The sequence below is a fragment of the Amblyraja radiata genome, chromosome 5 (assembly GCF_010909765.2).
Source record: "Amblyraja radiata isolate CabotCenter1 chromosome 5, sAmbRad1.1.pri, whole genome shotgun sequence".
Classification (NCBI taxonomy): domain Eukaryota; kingdom Metazoa; phylum Chordata; class Chondrichthyes; order Rajiformes; family Rajidae; genus Amblyraja; species Amblyraja radiata.
In genome coordinates this window covers 89,187,877-89,202,532 of record NC_045960.1, presented here as the reverse complement: position 1 = coordinate 89,202,532, position 14,656 = coordinate 89,187,877, and the positions used below count along the sequence as shown (strand labels likewise).

Below are 14,656 nucleotides of genomic sequence, written 5' to 3'. Positions count from 1 at the left end.
GAGAAATGTTCGAAAGCAGAGCACTTGAGATGGGGAAAGAGAGGAGGAAGTACCTCGTGAATAGAAATATACAATTTCCTCTTCAGCACTCAGGCATAAAAGCTTCTCTAAACAATACTGCATCTCATAAATTCAAGAACAAGCAGTAAGTGATAACAGCTTCTTGAAATAAGAGCCACAAATGGTTGAACTTCAGCTGTATATCCAAAAAGCTGTTTGAGCAAGCTAGAAATACAAAAGGCTGTTTGTTACATCGTTTAATAGAGTATTCATGCACAAGTGTCGATCAAAACAATTGTTTGTCAATTTCCACGGCCTCCCCCAGTATAACCAGAAGCCCGTGTTCTTAAAGAGACAGTGATTACTGTGGGGAAGCTCCGTCCACTATAACCAAAATCCATGATAAAGAGGTCCATAATAAGGAGGTAGACTGGATCTTCAAACACTCGCACCACTCTGGCCACTCTCTTTTCCCACTATTACCATCAGAGAGAAGATACAGGAGCCTGAAAACCCATTATCTCCAGATTAAAAAACAGCTTCTTCCCATCAACCATCAGCTTCTTAAACTACCCAACACAAACCTAACCACAACCCTAATTCAGCACCAGGTCACTATGCACCACTATTCTTGCTCAATGTATTGTAGTGTTTGCACTATCGTGGTCTGCTTTACCTGGAATAATAGATACTTGATTGTATATTTTTATTGTAGTTGTTGCAATTCTAAAGCTCCAAAAAGTAAGCAGTTCGTTGTTCTGGCTCACATCCAGTGTATATAACAAATAAACACTCTTGAATCTCTTCCTCCTCCACGCTCCCAGGCACCGCAGTGTGTTCACGATTGCAACCATCAGCTGAGTGAAATAAAATCTTCTTCAGATCACTTTTAAACCGCTTACATTATTCCATCCTAAAATGCCGATGTCTTTGCATAGACTTATACTCTTTATTTTTTGTAAGTCAGATATGGGAAAAGTATGTCACCAAATACATTAAATAATTAAAGTCATGGAGTTATGTGGCACAGAAGCAGGGCGTGGACTCGGTGAGGCGAAGGGCCTGTTTCCTTGCTGTATCTCTAATTCACCAATCTCTCCACTGCACCACTGAGCAAACACTTCAGTCATCTGGAATTCTCTCTTCCCCAGCATCTCACTAAAATATTCCAGTCCTAAATTTGAACATTAACCCTAACCCTTTGGTTTGGCAAACTATTGTTGTCCCCAGTGTTCTCTCCTTCATCAGTACTCCTTCGTTGCTTTGATGAGACAGCCACTTACAACTACAACATACTGCTATCTAATAATATTTTACCATTCAAGGAGACATCCCACAGAAATAAACAAGGCTGAAAATAGCATACGGTGATTAGCCACAGTAATAATAGTTCAGAAATAAATTAATAAGGAACAATTATTTTTAAAAGACTAGTTGCTCTCAGATTCAGTTTGGGGAATTTTGCCAAACACTTAAGATATCTTTCTGGCTTCTGTGAAGGCAAGTTATATATTTTTAATGATGGAGCATGTTTAACAAGAAATAGATGATAATTTTAGGCCTCTCTGTTGGTGGGAACTGTTTCTCGCTATTCAAACTATTTATGTCCATCATAATTCTGTACCCCTCAATCAGCTCAGCTCCCCCCCACCTCCACTCTGAGGAACACAAACCCAACCTCTCCAGACCTCCTCAAAACTGCAGCCTTTCTTCCTAGGCGATTACTGCTAAAAACCCTTTTGCTTCCTCTCCAGTGCAATCAAATCCTTCCTATATTGTGTCTATGCATTATTTTCTCCTTCCAAAATGTAATCACTGTGGGGCAGAGTATAAAACACGTTCAAGTTCATTTAAGGGCAGCACAGTGGTGCAGCAGTAGAGCTGTTGCCTCACATCTGCAGAGACGCAACTTCAATCCTGACCACGGGTGCTCTCTGTGTGGAGTCTGCACCTTCTCCCTGTGAATGCGTGGGTTTCCTCCAGGTGCCCGGTTTCCTCCCACATCCCAACAACGTGCGGGTTTGTAGGTGAATTGGCCCTCTGTAAAATTGTCTCTGTGTGCAAGGAGTGGATGCAAAAGTAGAATAACATAGTACCAGTGTGAACAGGTGATCAATGGTTGGCGTGGATTTGATGGGCTGAAGGGCCTGTTTCCGTGCTGTATCTCTAAATAAAAAACGCTTTCATCTGCAATAACTTACCAAGCAACTGTATTTTCATTTAAAAGCGCATGGTCATTTCTAAAGTTTTTTGGATGTACATTGATAAATTAGGAGTTCAAAAGCATTAAAAAAAAAGCAATTTGAAACACATTACCCCATTTTAAAATAACATAATAACAGTTGGCTTTATTTTCTTCAAAAAGCATTAAAATTCATACAGAAAATAACATTGATTGAAAATTGTCTGCCGACATCTTCACTGGTATGTAGGCTGGAAGTTGAACACGTTTAGCCGCAAGTCTGACAATAAAACATTCATTGCCCATTTATCTACTGCTACAGGTGATTCTCATCCAGAAGAATGTGAGCAATTACTGTTATCTGACCACATTGAATGTTTACATTGTAAATATCATCAGATGGCAATTTTAAAAGGACACAAAGTGCTGCAGTAACTCTGCAGGTCAGGCAGCATCTCTGGAGAACATGGATATTTGGGGTCTCAACCGGGAATCTCGCCTACCCACCCAGTTACTCCAGTGCTTTGTGTCCTTTTGTGTATAACCAAGCACCTGCAGTTTCTTGTTCCTTCATCAGCAATTTTAAAAGGGTTGGGATTTTATTAAATAAATAATGTAATCATTATTTGATTTTTTTTTTGTGGTTACAATGGCAGCACTTCGTAATGGTTAGAATTTTTTTATTACATATTTACAAGAAGCTCTTTTTAAATGTGCTTTCAGTTGAAACGTTAGACCAGGAGATGGTCTACAGCATATTACAGTCTTGTCACCTGAGGGAGGAAAAAAGCAACAGTTAGACATTCATATCAAACCCATCCAAATATCTATTGTACTTGAGTTTAGCATTAATTTATTTTTGTATTGTATATCTGAATTGATAGGGTAGCATGCAAAGCAAAGTTTTTCACTGTGCATCAGTACGAGACAATAATAAACCTAAATTTAATTTATTTACCATCTTTCAAAATAATTGCAAAGAAAGTTCTACCCTTTTATTTATCATTCAACTCCCTTCACCCACTCTTCCCTGTAAATATCTTGCTCTGTCTCCCAGTTGCACACACAATGCTTCACAATTGCATTTGTTACTCACGGATAGAATCTTGGAGATGGAGATGAAAAAAATCAATATAGGAACGTGCAAGAGTCAGGAAGTCATTGCAACACCATGAAACTTTGGTTAGGCCACGTTTGAAGTATTGTGTGCAGTTAGAGTCATAGTCACATAGCATGCAAACAGGCCCGACAGCCAACTTGCCCACGCCCTGTCTACACTAGTCCCACCTGTATGCTTTGGCCCATATCCTTCTAAACCTTTCCTATCCATGTATCCTGCCCAAATGTCTTTTAAATGATGCGATGTTACCTCCTCTGGCAGCTCGTTCAATATACCCACCACCCTTGTGTGAAAATGTTGTCCCTCAGGTTCCTATTAAATTTCCCCCTCTCACCTTAATGTTCTGGTTAGCCCATTTCAGAAAAGTTGCAGAAGCTTTTGAGAGAGTGTAGGTGAAGTTTATCAGAATGCTGCCTGGATTAGAGGATATTAGCTATAGGCGAGGTTGAAAAAGCTTGGATTGTTTTCTCTGGGGTACCAGGGGTGAGGGGAGACCTGATAGAACTATATATTAAATTATGAGAGGCATAGAGAGGGTAGACTGTCAACACATTTTGTCAAATGTCAAAGATTAGAGTGCAGCTTTAAAGAAAAGGGCTTAAAGAAGATGTGAGGGGTTGATTTTTTACACAGAGAGTGATGGGTGCCTGGAATGCATTGCCAGGGATAATGATGGAGGCAGATACAATAGTGGCATTTAAGACCCTTTTGGATAGGCACATGGATTTGCAGAATATGGAGGGATATGAATCACAAGCAGGCAGAGGAGGTCAGTTTATCTTGGGATTTTGTTTGGCACAAACATTGTGGCTGAAGGGCCTCTACCTATGCTGTACTGTTCTACAATCCAATGTTCAATGTTAAAGTCGTCCCCTTCTAATTCAATCTCTTCCTCCGCCTCCCCCATTGTATCCTCACCTCTTATAACAACACAGAGCAAGATTGATCAGACCATTCGGACCATGCCACCCTCCAGCAGAGCAATCCCAGCAGTTCTCACCTGGCAACCAGCTAACAATGGCCAGTTTCCTTTATCATCGTTACTTTATCTATATAACTAAAAGTCTCATCTCGACCACTTCCTGTCTGCGCTGTATTTTGATTTTTGAAAAAAACGCTACCATATTTGCCAGCCCACCAGGCCTTAGTGAATGAGCTGCCAGCCCACCAGGCCTGAGTGACTGAGCTGCCAGCCCACCAGGCCTTAGTGAATGAGCTGCCAGCCCACCAGGCCTGAGTGACTGAGCTGCCAGCCCACCACGCCTGAGTGACTGAGCTGCCAGCCCACCAGGCCTGAGTGACTGAGATGCCAGCACAAGAATCCATACGGCCCACAACACCCATAGTAGCGCTCCAGAAAGCCGCCCCCCCTCCCCAATGGCCACCAATATTGGAATTGGTGGAGAGCTGGAATATTGCGTTGGGGGACCAGCCCTCCCGTGTGAACATGGGATCCACATAGTCTAGTTTGTTCTATATTTGTTCTACATCACCGTCTATATCTCTTGTTTCCCTTTCCTCTGACTCTAGTATGAAACAGCGTCTCGACCCGAAACATCACCCATTCCTTCTTTCCAGAGATGCTGCCTATCCCGTTACTCCAGCATTTTATGTCTATGTTCGTTTTAAACCAGCATCTGCAGTTCCTTTCTACACATGGGTATTTGTCAGTGGGCTGAAGGATTGTTTCTGTGCTGTGTGACTATGTAACAAAGATAGCTCCGTAACAATCTGTAAATGGAAAGATACATTCCTGCATTCCTGCATTCCATTCCAAAGCACAATAGTGCAGGCACTCACTAAAGCATGACCTATGTCAGCTTTGTAAGTCACATTTACAAGCTGCTAATAAAAACACAAAGTGTAGGCATAACTCAGCAGAGCAGGCAGCATCTCTGGAGAACACGAATAGGTGACATTTTGGGTCGGGACCCTTCTTCAGATTGATTTGGGTGGTGGGAGGAAAGAAAGATAGAAGGGAGGAACAGCAGGATAAAGCAAAGATCCTATAGCAAGCAAGATAGATCACTCGACGAAAAAGACGTAGTACGGTCATGGGCAGTTTCATAGGTAATCTTCGGCCCCATTTCCGTAACCGGCTTCCGTCTCCGCACCAAGGATCCCGGTGTAGCGGAGCAAAGATACTGGTGCGGAGATGGAAGCCGGTTACGGAAACATCCTCATAAAAATAAAAGTTCTTTGGTAAAAATCTTCTCCTCATTTTCAGAATTATAATTTACAAATTGTTCCCCCACAACGTTGATTACACTGCGAGTCGGGTCGGGTTACTGAAATGGATGACAAAAAGGCCCACGTTCCGCTCCGTTGCGTACTACACGTCAGCTAGCCAAGAGGATTATGAGGCGCTGTTCCTCCAGTCTGTGAGCCCTCACTATGAAAACGAAGGAGACCCAGGATAGAAACATCAGTATGGGAATGGGAAGAGGAGTTAAAATGTTTAGCAACTGGGAGATCTAGTAGGGCATGGTGGACTGATGACAAGTGTTGGGCAAAATGATGTTCCAGCCTACACTTGATCTCACTGATGTATGGCAAGTTGGTATATTAGTGGTTATAATTCCCATACTTCTACAGAGTGAACGGAATCTAAATTGGAAAAACATTGACAGGCACCAGTTACTTTTCTGAGGTACTCCATCTTTCTGTATTTTGGTCATTGTGTTAAACACTGTTTCTTCCAAATACGTTGCAGATTGGTAAGGTAGACTGCCAGAATCTTTTCCCGGTATAGAAATATCAAATTGTAGACGGTACAGCATTAAGGTAAGCAATCTGTCCTCCAATTACTTCACCACTGCAATGTGGGAGTTAGCATCAAGCTGAGATGAATGAGGCTGCCACTGCGCTCTTCATTACTGAAGAAGGTTGTGGTTCCAATAATGTGCATAAGTGATGTTAATACCCTCGCTGATCATAGAGTCATAGCATCATAGATTCTTACAGCATGGAAACAGGCCCTTCAGCCCAACTTGCCCATACCGGCGAACATGTCCCATCTACACTAGTCCCACCTACCTGCATTTGGCCCATATCCCTCTAAACCTACCCAATCCAAGTACCTGTCTAAATGTTTCTTAAACATTGCGATAGTACCTGCCTCAACTAGCTTCTCTGGCAGCTCGTTCCATACACCTACCACCCTTTGCGTGAAAGAAATTACCCCTCAGATTCTTATAAAATCTTTCCCCCCTCACCTTAAACCTATGTCCTCTGGGTCCTCAATTCCCCTACTCTGGGCAAGAGGCTCTACCCGATTTCTTCTTCTCGTGTTTTTACACACCTCTATAAGATCACTCCTCACCCTCCTGCATTCCAAGGAATAGAGTCCAAGCTTGCTCAACCTCTCCCCATAGCTCAGGACCTCGAGTCCTGGCAACATCCTCGTAATTCTTATCTGCATCCTTTCCAGTTTGACAACATCTTTGTGAGTGCTCCCAAAATGCAACACCTCACATTTATTTGTATTAAATTCCATCAACCATTCCCCAGCCCACCTGCCCAACCGATCAAGATCCTGCTGCAATATTTGACAGCCATCTTCACTATCTACAATAACACCTATTTTTGTGTCATCTGCAAACTTGCTAACCATGCTATGTACGTTCTCATCCAAATCATTGTGTGGCATTGATTGTCAGAATATCACAGCAACAAAGGCAGCTACAATGTTTACATGAGATCAGATGGTGAACATCCATTACTTATGCCCTCAACCACTTCAAGTAACAAGAGGAGGTAGTGGGAGCTATGACTGCGACCTATAGCTCCAAAGACAGATGATATTCCACAAAAGAAATTGAGGCCTACTGCGATAAACGTTAGTAAACACTACAGTAATCACTTTCCTCCTTTGAGCGGCCCATTCAGACGCAATTAATCCACAGGAAATGTCTGAGAATCTTTTACAAGCATGGTGAGAAATATTCAGAATAAAGGGCATCTCCACATGCCTTTAAATAAATGCCTTCCTTTCATAATCTTCAAATTATGTCTGTTATCCTTTCTCTATCAAAAACTATTGACTGATCACAGCAGATCTTTCTATCTGATACATAAAAGGGATAACTTTAGCACATCGATGTGAAGGTTATTGAATGAGCCAACAGCATCAAATTCCTGGAACCACATAACTCTGAAAATCTATCCTGTGCCCAGCACATCGATGCAATCACAAAGAAAGCTCATTAATGCTTCTGCTTCTTCAGATGCCGCCAGATTCTCTATCGAACTTTGACAGGTGTGAGAACATACTGACTGGTTGCCTCACGGCCTGGATTGGTAACTCGAATGGCCAAGAACAAAGGAGACTCAAGAAAGTGATGAACTTTGCCCAGTCCATCATGGATATTGAGGCAGGAGGTGCTGCCACGAAAAGGTAACTAATATCATTAAAGACCCACACCACCCTGGCCATGCTCTCATATCACTGTTACCATCAGGAAGTCGGTACTGGAGCCTGAGAAATCATTGCCTCCAGGCTCAAGAATGGCTTCTTCCCATTAACATTGAGGCACTTGAACCGCACCTGCAAAACCCTAACCACAACTACCACCTCAGCGACAATCTATGATAGACTTTGGGTACACAAAGTGCTGGAGTAACTCAGCAGGTCAGGCAGCATCTTTGGAGAACATGGACAGTTGACATCTCAGTTCAAGACCCTTCTTCAGATGAAGAAGGATCGTGACCAGAACTTTGTCTATCCATGTTCACCAGAGATGCTACCTGACCTGCTGGGTTACTCCAGTACTTTATGTACTTTTGTGTATTAACAAGCATCCGCAGCTCCTTGTTTCTACTCTGTGATGGACTTTGTGTAGGTTCCACTATATACTTCAGCTCGCTCTATTACAGACTGGTTACCTAGTACTACCTGTCACCACTTCTTGTATTATTGTTCGTTGTACATTTATTAGTGTCGATGCGTTAATGTTAAAGCTGAAGCAAATAACAGTTTCATTCTTCTGTTCTGTGTGGTTTGACAATTAAACACTCTTTGTTGCTCTCTTGAAACAAAGTATAAGAGATTATTTTGCCGACATTCTCAAGGAGGCAGGCATTAGAGTTACAGAGCATGGAAACAGGCTCATCGAGTCCTCACCAAAGATGATTTGAACTTGAAATTCTTCACCTCCTTCATACCTCAGAATAAAAAGCTTTTATTCAATGAATCTCTTTAATCCTGCTGATTATCTAAAATACAAAAATCAAAGTGCATCATGTTTTTTTAATTATTTTTTAAGCTTAGTTTGGAACGGCTCATCTCACAGTGAAAGAATGAAGTGTCTTTGATGTGAGCAGATATTTTAACTGGAACCTGATCTGTTGGCTTATGTTGTCAGCACACATCATGGATACATGGCTCACAATGCTTGTCCTAACAGCCGGTGCCTTTGATACTCTGGATCCAGCTTTGCACAGTGAAGCCAACTTCTTTGTTTGTAAATGGGAAGGCTGACTACCTTGGTCAAATTCCCTCACTAAATCTAACAACCTTTCCCACTCTCCATTTTCCTTTCAGAATCTCCTTAAACATCTTAAACCTCACCTCGAATAGTGAAAGGTTTGGATAGAGTGGATGTGGGGAGGTTTCCACTAGTGGGAGAGTCTAGCATTTGAGGTCATAGCCTCAGAATTAAAGGACATTCCTTTAGGAAGGAGATGAGAAAGAATTTATTTTGTCAGAGGGTGGTGAATCTGTCGAATTCTTTGCCACAGAAGGCTGTGGAGGTCAAGTCAATGGATATTTTTAAGGCAGAGACAGATAGATTTTTGATTAGTATGGGTGTCAGGGGTTATGGGGAGAAGGCAGGAAAATGGGGTTAGGAGGGAGAGATAGATCAGCCATGATTGAATGGCGCAGTAGATTTGGTGGGCGGAATGGCCTAATTCTGCTCCTATCACTTATGTCCTTATGATCTTCTTGGGTTAACTTTGTGGTCACTTCAGCTTGAAAACTCTGATATATTTGTTTGTTTAACTTTATGCCAGTCTTAAAATTATGATGCAGGAATGTTGAAGTTGCCTGTAAATTGATAAGTTCATAAATTATAGGAGAATCTGGGTGAGACTGTTGGGTTTAAGTTAACAAGTTATTGGCAGCACGGTGGCGCATTGGTAGTTACTGCCTCACAGCGCATGCAGCCAGAGACCTGGGTTCGATCCCGACTATGGGTGCTGTCTGTATAGAGTTTGTATGTTGTCCCCGTGACCTGCGTGGGTTTTCTCCGAGATCTTTGGTTTCCTCCCACACTCCAAAGACGTACAAGATTGTAGGTTAATTGGCTTGGTATAAGTGTACATTGTCCCTAGTGTGTGTAGTGTTAATGTGCAGGGATCACTGGTCGGTGTGGACTCGGTAGGCCAAAGGCCCTGTCTCTTCACTGTATCTCAAAACTAATCTGAACTAAAAGAATCAAGAATATCAAGTAAAAGGCTTTGCCATTCATTCAGGAATGCCTCAGATCTATACACATTAAATTAGCTGATTTCAGCCATTTGGGTGGCCACAAAGATTTTACATGAAGGGAAATAATTTCCAGTTCTTAATCGCTTCAAAGCTACCAAAGCTAATAGTGTACAGGTGAGATTTGGGTAAAGCAAGATTAGTTTCTCACTGGACAGTCTCACCCAGGTTTTGCTACATAATGTTGCAAAGCTTCAGCGGATCAGATGACTGAGGACAACTAAGGTAACTCAGAGAAATACTACAACTGTGACACCAGCACTGTCACCGCAGCCCATGAAATGAAAGGTTGCATTACAATGGTGGTGTAGGTTACACCTTCTTAAGTGTGGCACAGTAATTTCAACCAAATGTGGCAAGATATTGACCCACATAAAGTCACAGATCCAACGAGAGATGCAGCATGGAGAAATCACCCTTTGGCCGACTGACTCCATGTTAACCATCACTCACATACATTAATTTTACACTCATCCCTTTTTATTCCCTGCACATTCCTACCCACCAGCCTCAGATTCTACCACTCACCTACACACGTGGGCCAATTTACAGCAGCCATTTAACCTGCAAACCCGCATGTTTTTTGGATGTGTGAGGAAACTGGAGCAGCTGGGAAGGAACCACTCGGTCACAGGAAGAACGTGCAAACTCCACACAGATAGCACCTGAGGTTAGGATTGCACCTGGGTCATTGAAGCTGTGAGGTAGACGTGAGAATAATAAACTAAACTAAACCTCCATTCTTCGGTTGAGTTTGACTCCCTCTAATGAACATTCACACAATCTCATGAGTGGAGTGTTACTTCTGCGGAACAGGCAGCATGGTGACGCAGCGGTAGATTTGCTGCCTTACAGCGCCGGAGACCCGGGTTCGATCCTGACGACGGGTGCCGTCTGTACGGAGTTTGTACATTCTCCCCGTGACCTGCGTGGGTTTTCTCCGAGATCTTTGGTTTCCTCCCACATTCCAAAGACTTACAAGTTTGTAGGTTAATTGGCTTGGTATAAATGTAAATTGCCCCTCGTGGTGTGTGTCGGATAGTGTTGATGTGCGGGGATCGCTGGTCGGTGCGGACTTGATGGACCCAAAGGCCTGTTTCTTTGCTGTATCTCCAAACTAAAGAACAAACCTGGAAGTGGCTTCCACGCGTATAATATTTCCTTTAGATAAGGAGATTGTGAGGGTGCAGCACTGGAGGAATTCAGCAATATGTTCAGGAAATCTATTAAGGGCACAAAATGCTGGAGTAAATGAGCAGGTCAAACATCTCCTGGAGAGCATCTCCGGAGATGCAGCCTGAACTGTTCAGCTACTCCAACACTTTGTGTCCTTTTGAGTATTTGTAGTTCTTTGTTTCTAAAGGAAATCTATTCCCTCCACTGATGTACTTTGTGTGTTGCTCAAGAGTCCATCATCTGCAGTTCCTTGTGTTTTCATGAATCTAAGCTTGCTTTCAGTAATTTTACTAAACTAATCTCTGTGTGCTCTATGTAACTTGTAGGGGGCTCATTTTAGAACAATCAAAATTCAGGTTGTGTGAGATTAGCGAATCTATTGATGTTTGTTTTCAACATAACTGGAACAGTGCCAGCATGTTTTAATTACATTACTTCTTTACCTTGTCTGCACTAATTGCTTCTCCTATAGCTACAAGTCACATGCAGGATCACAATGTAAAATAATGTTAAACATGCTCATTTTATGCATATTTGTGTATTTGGAACATGCATGACATTATATAGACCAAGAGGATTATTGCGCTGGTAACAGCCACCCTTATGCCATTTTAATTCATCCTTCCAAGTACCACAGTGGTGCAGCGGTTGTGTTGCTACATTACAGCACCAGAAACATGAGTTCGATACTGACCAGGGGGGTGTTTGTACGGAGTTTGTACGTTCTCCCTGTGGATTTTCTCCGGTTTCTTCCCACATTCCAAAGATATGCAGGTTTGTGGGTTAATTGGTTTCTGTACAATTTCCCTAGTGTGAAGGATAGATCTAGTGTATGAGTGACCACTGTTCGGCGTGGACTTGATGGACCGAAGGACCTGTTTCCACACTGTATCTCTAAACTAAACTAAACTACCACTGACATCCCCTTTGTTCCACACGTCGCTTACCCACTTTCACTGAAAACAAATTTACATTTTCCTGTTCTGTTCTCATTCACAGACCCGAAACGTTGACAGTTTCTCTTTCCACAGATGCTGCCTGACCTGTTGAGCTTTTTTTTATTGGGAGTTCTTTGCCTCTACTGGCACTCTCTGAACCGGGCAGAAGAATGTGCCTCTGCATTGAATTAAGAGTTGTGTTCCAATTGTCCTCTGCTGACAGACATGCGTCTTTAGGCAGGGACAGACTGCTCTGCCACTGCCCAATAGGACCATCTCTTTATAGTGGCTAGTCCATAATCTGATGTATTTAAGAGCATTGGATCATATGTTAGCGTAGTATTGGCGAGCAGTCAGGTGTCCAAACACAGCTCACTGGAATGTCCAGAAGAATTTCAACTTGCCACTTCACTGTTTGTGGCTCTCAGCTAAAGGAGTGAGGTGCAGAAAGGAAAAGAAAAGAATTGCAGATGCTGACATTTTGAGCAAAACACAAAGTGCTGGAGTAACTCAGCAGGTCAGGCAGCGTCTGTGGAAGGAATAGAGTAACGTTTTGGGCTGGGACCCTTCAGACTGAAAGAAAATGGGGGTGAGATGGTACATACAAGCTACAAGCTCTTCTCTGGAATGTATCAGTCTACAGAGGAGAATTCCAATTCTTCAAGGAAACAAAATTGTAATGTAAGCATTTATTGGTGATGTTGCTGCAGTCACTGATGAGCCTAATGACTGGTTTCATAAAATCATCTTTGGACAAGTGTAAAATCCCTTACTAATAATTTATATCATATATACTTTGTCCTAGATCTTGGATCCATTCAATAAATTTGATATATTTTCTATAATAGTATTCTATGGTCAAGGAAGCAACATTCCTAAACATGGAGGAACAACACCTCATATTTCGATTGGGCAGCTTACAACCCAGCAGTATGAATTTTGTCCTCTAACTTCAAGTAAACCTTGCATTCCCTCTCTCCGTCCCTCCCCCGCCCTATCATTGCACTAGTTTCACTGTCGCACTACTTAGTTTCACTGTTTGTATTCACTCGTTATCACCTTCTCCACAGCCAACAATGGACCATTGTGGGCTCTACCTTTTCTTGATCATCGTTGCTGACTTTGATTTGTCCTTTTGCATACCTTTCATTCATTTGTTCTTTGTACCTTTTCTTATCTCTCCTTTCCCTCTCCCCTGACTCTCAGTCTGAAGAAGGGCCTCGACCCGAAACGTCACCCATTTCCTTTTCTCCAGAGATGCTGCCTAAGCCACTGAGTTATTCCAACATTTTGTGTCTATCTTCGGTGTAAACCAGCATCCACAGTTCCTTCCTACACTTCCTGCAAATGGGAATGGGTGATTCCTGTCAGCGGTTTGGCTGTAGAGGTAATTCAAGTCAAGCATGATCCTGCCCTGATTACCGTAGGGAATTGCTTCTCAATGGCTGTAATTGATAGCCATCAGTAATGAGTGATTGCCGACTGCAAGGGGAGACTGTTGCTGAGCCCTGGGCTACTGATCCATAGATCAGAGTGCAAATCCCAACACAGATGCTGGGGATTTGATTTCATATAATTCAATAAATCCAATTAAATGAAATGAAATTATATGAAATTAATAATAATAATAATGATAATTTTATTTATAGAGCACTTTAAAAACAAACATAGTTGCAACAAAGTGCTGTACATCACTAATCATTGACAAAAAAGTTAATACACACCAATAATAACAGTTAAAAGATAGAGTAAGTAAAGATATTCAGAATAAAGAAATATTAAAAAAACACTACAAGCAGGAGCAAAGTCTCATGCATGGTCAAAAGCCAGGGAGTATAAATGTGTTTTAATACTGGATTTGAAGATGGACAGTGAGGGGGCCTGTCTGACGTGCAACGGCAGAGCGTTCCAGAGTGCCGGAGCAGCAACAGAGAAGGCTCTATCCCCTCTGAGCTTCCGCTTAGACCTCGGTACCTCCAGGAGCAGCTGATCAGCTGACCTGAGGGACCGGGCAGGAGCGTATGGGTGGAGCAGCTCAGAGAGGTAAGGCGGGGCGAGCCCATTCAGAGATTTAAAAACAAATAACAGAATTTTAAAATGAACTCGAGAGAGCACCGGGAGCCAGTGGAGGGAGGCCAGAATTGGTGTTATGTGCTCCCTCTTTCGAGTTCCAGTTAAAAGGCGAGCAGCAGCATTCTGAACCAACTGGAGACGAGCCAGTGAAGAACGAGCAACTCCAAAATAGAGTGCGTTACAGTAATCCAGCCTAGATGTAATAAAGGCATGGATTACTGTCTCAAAATGCTGCCGCTCGAGAATGGGTTTCACCCTTGCCAGCTTCCTTAAGTGAAAGAAGCTGGACTTAACCACCGTGCCTATTTGGCGATCTAATTTAAAGTCACTGTCCATCCTAAAACCCAGATTCAAAACTGTTGGCTTCACGTACCGTGACAATGGACCTAAATCAACAAATGGAGGTTCACGGCAGCCATTGGGATCAAACAAAATCACCTCTGTCTTCTTTTCATTAAATCCTAGAAAGTTTAGGGCCATCCAGGACTTAATGTCCTCAAGACAAGACAGAAGTGAATTTACAGAAAAGGCGTCTTCCTTCCGCAGCGGCAAATAAAGTTGGGTATCATCTGCATAACAATGGAAAGAGATGCCATGCCTTCTAAGGATGGAACCCAGAGGAAGTATCTACAGCGAGAAAAGCAGGGGCCCCAGAATCGAACCCTGTGGAACCCCATATG

The 14,656-nt window shown here is 42.5% G+C and overlaps 1 protein-coding gene across 6 annotated transcripts in view; it reads right to left on the bottom strand.

The window, feature by feature from the left end:
* Positions 1-2,477: 2,477 nt before the first annotated feature.
* The window catches only part of LOC116973527 (muscular LMNA interacting protein), a 111,095-nt gene continuing 98,916 nt past the window's right edge, over positions 2,478-14,656 (bottom strand). For all 6 annotated transcript variants that reach the window (XM_033021696.1, XM_033021695.1, XM_033021700.1 and 3 more), the window contains one exon: positions 2,478-2,955. Coding sequence is in view for 1 of the 6 variants with exons in the window: in XM_033021700.1 (XP_032877591.1) it covers positions 2,941-2,955 (15 nt within the window). In the remaining 5 variants the exon portion in view is untranslated. The remainder of the gene's footprint in view (positions 2,956-14,656) is intronic.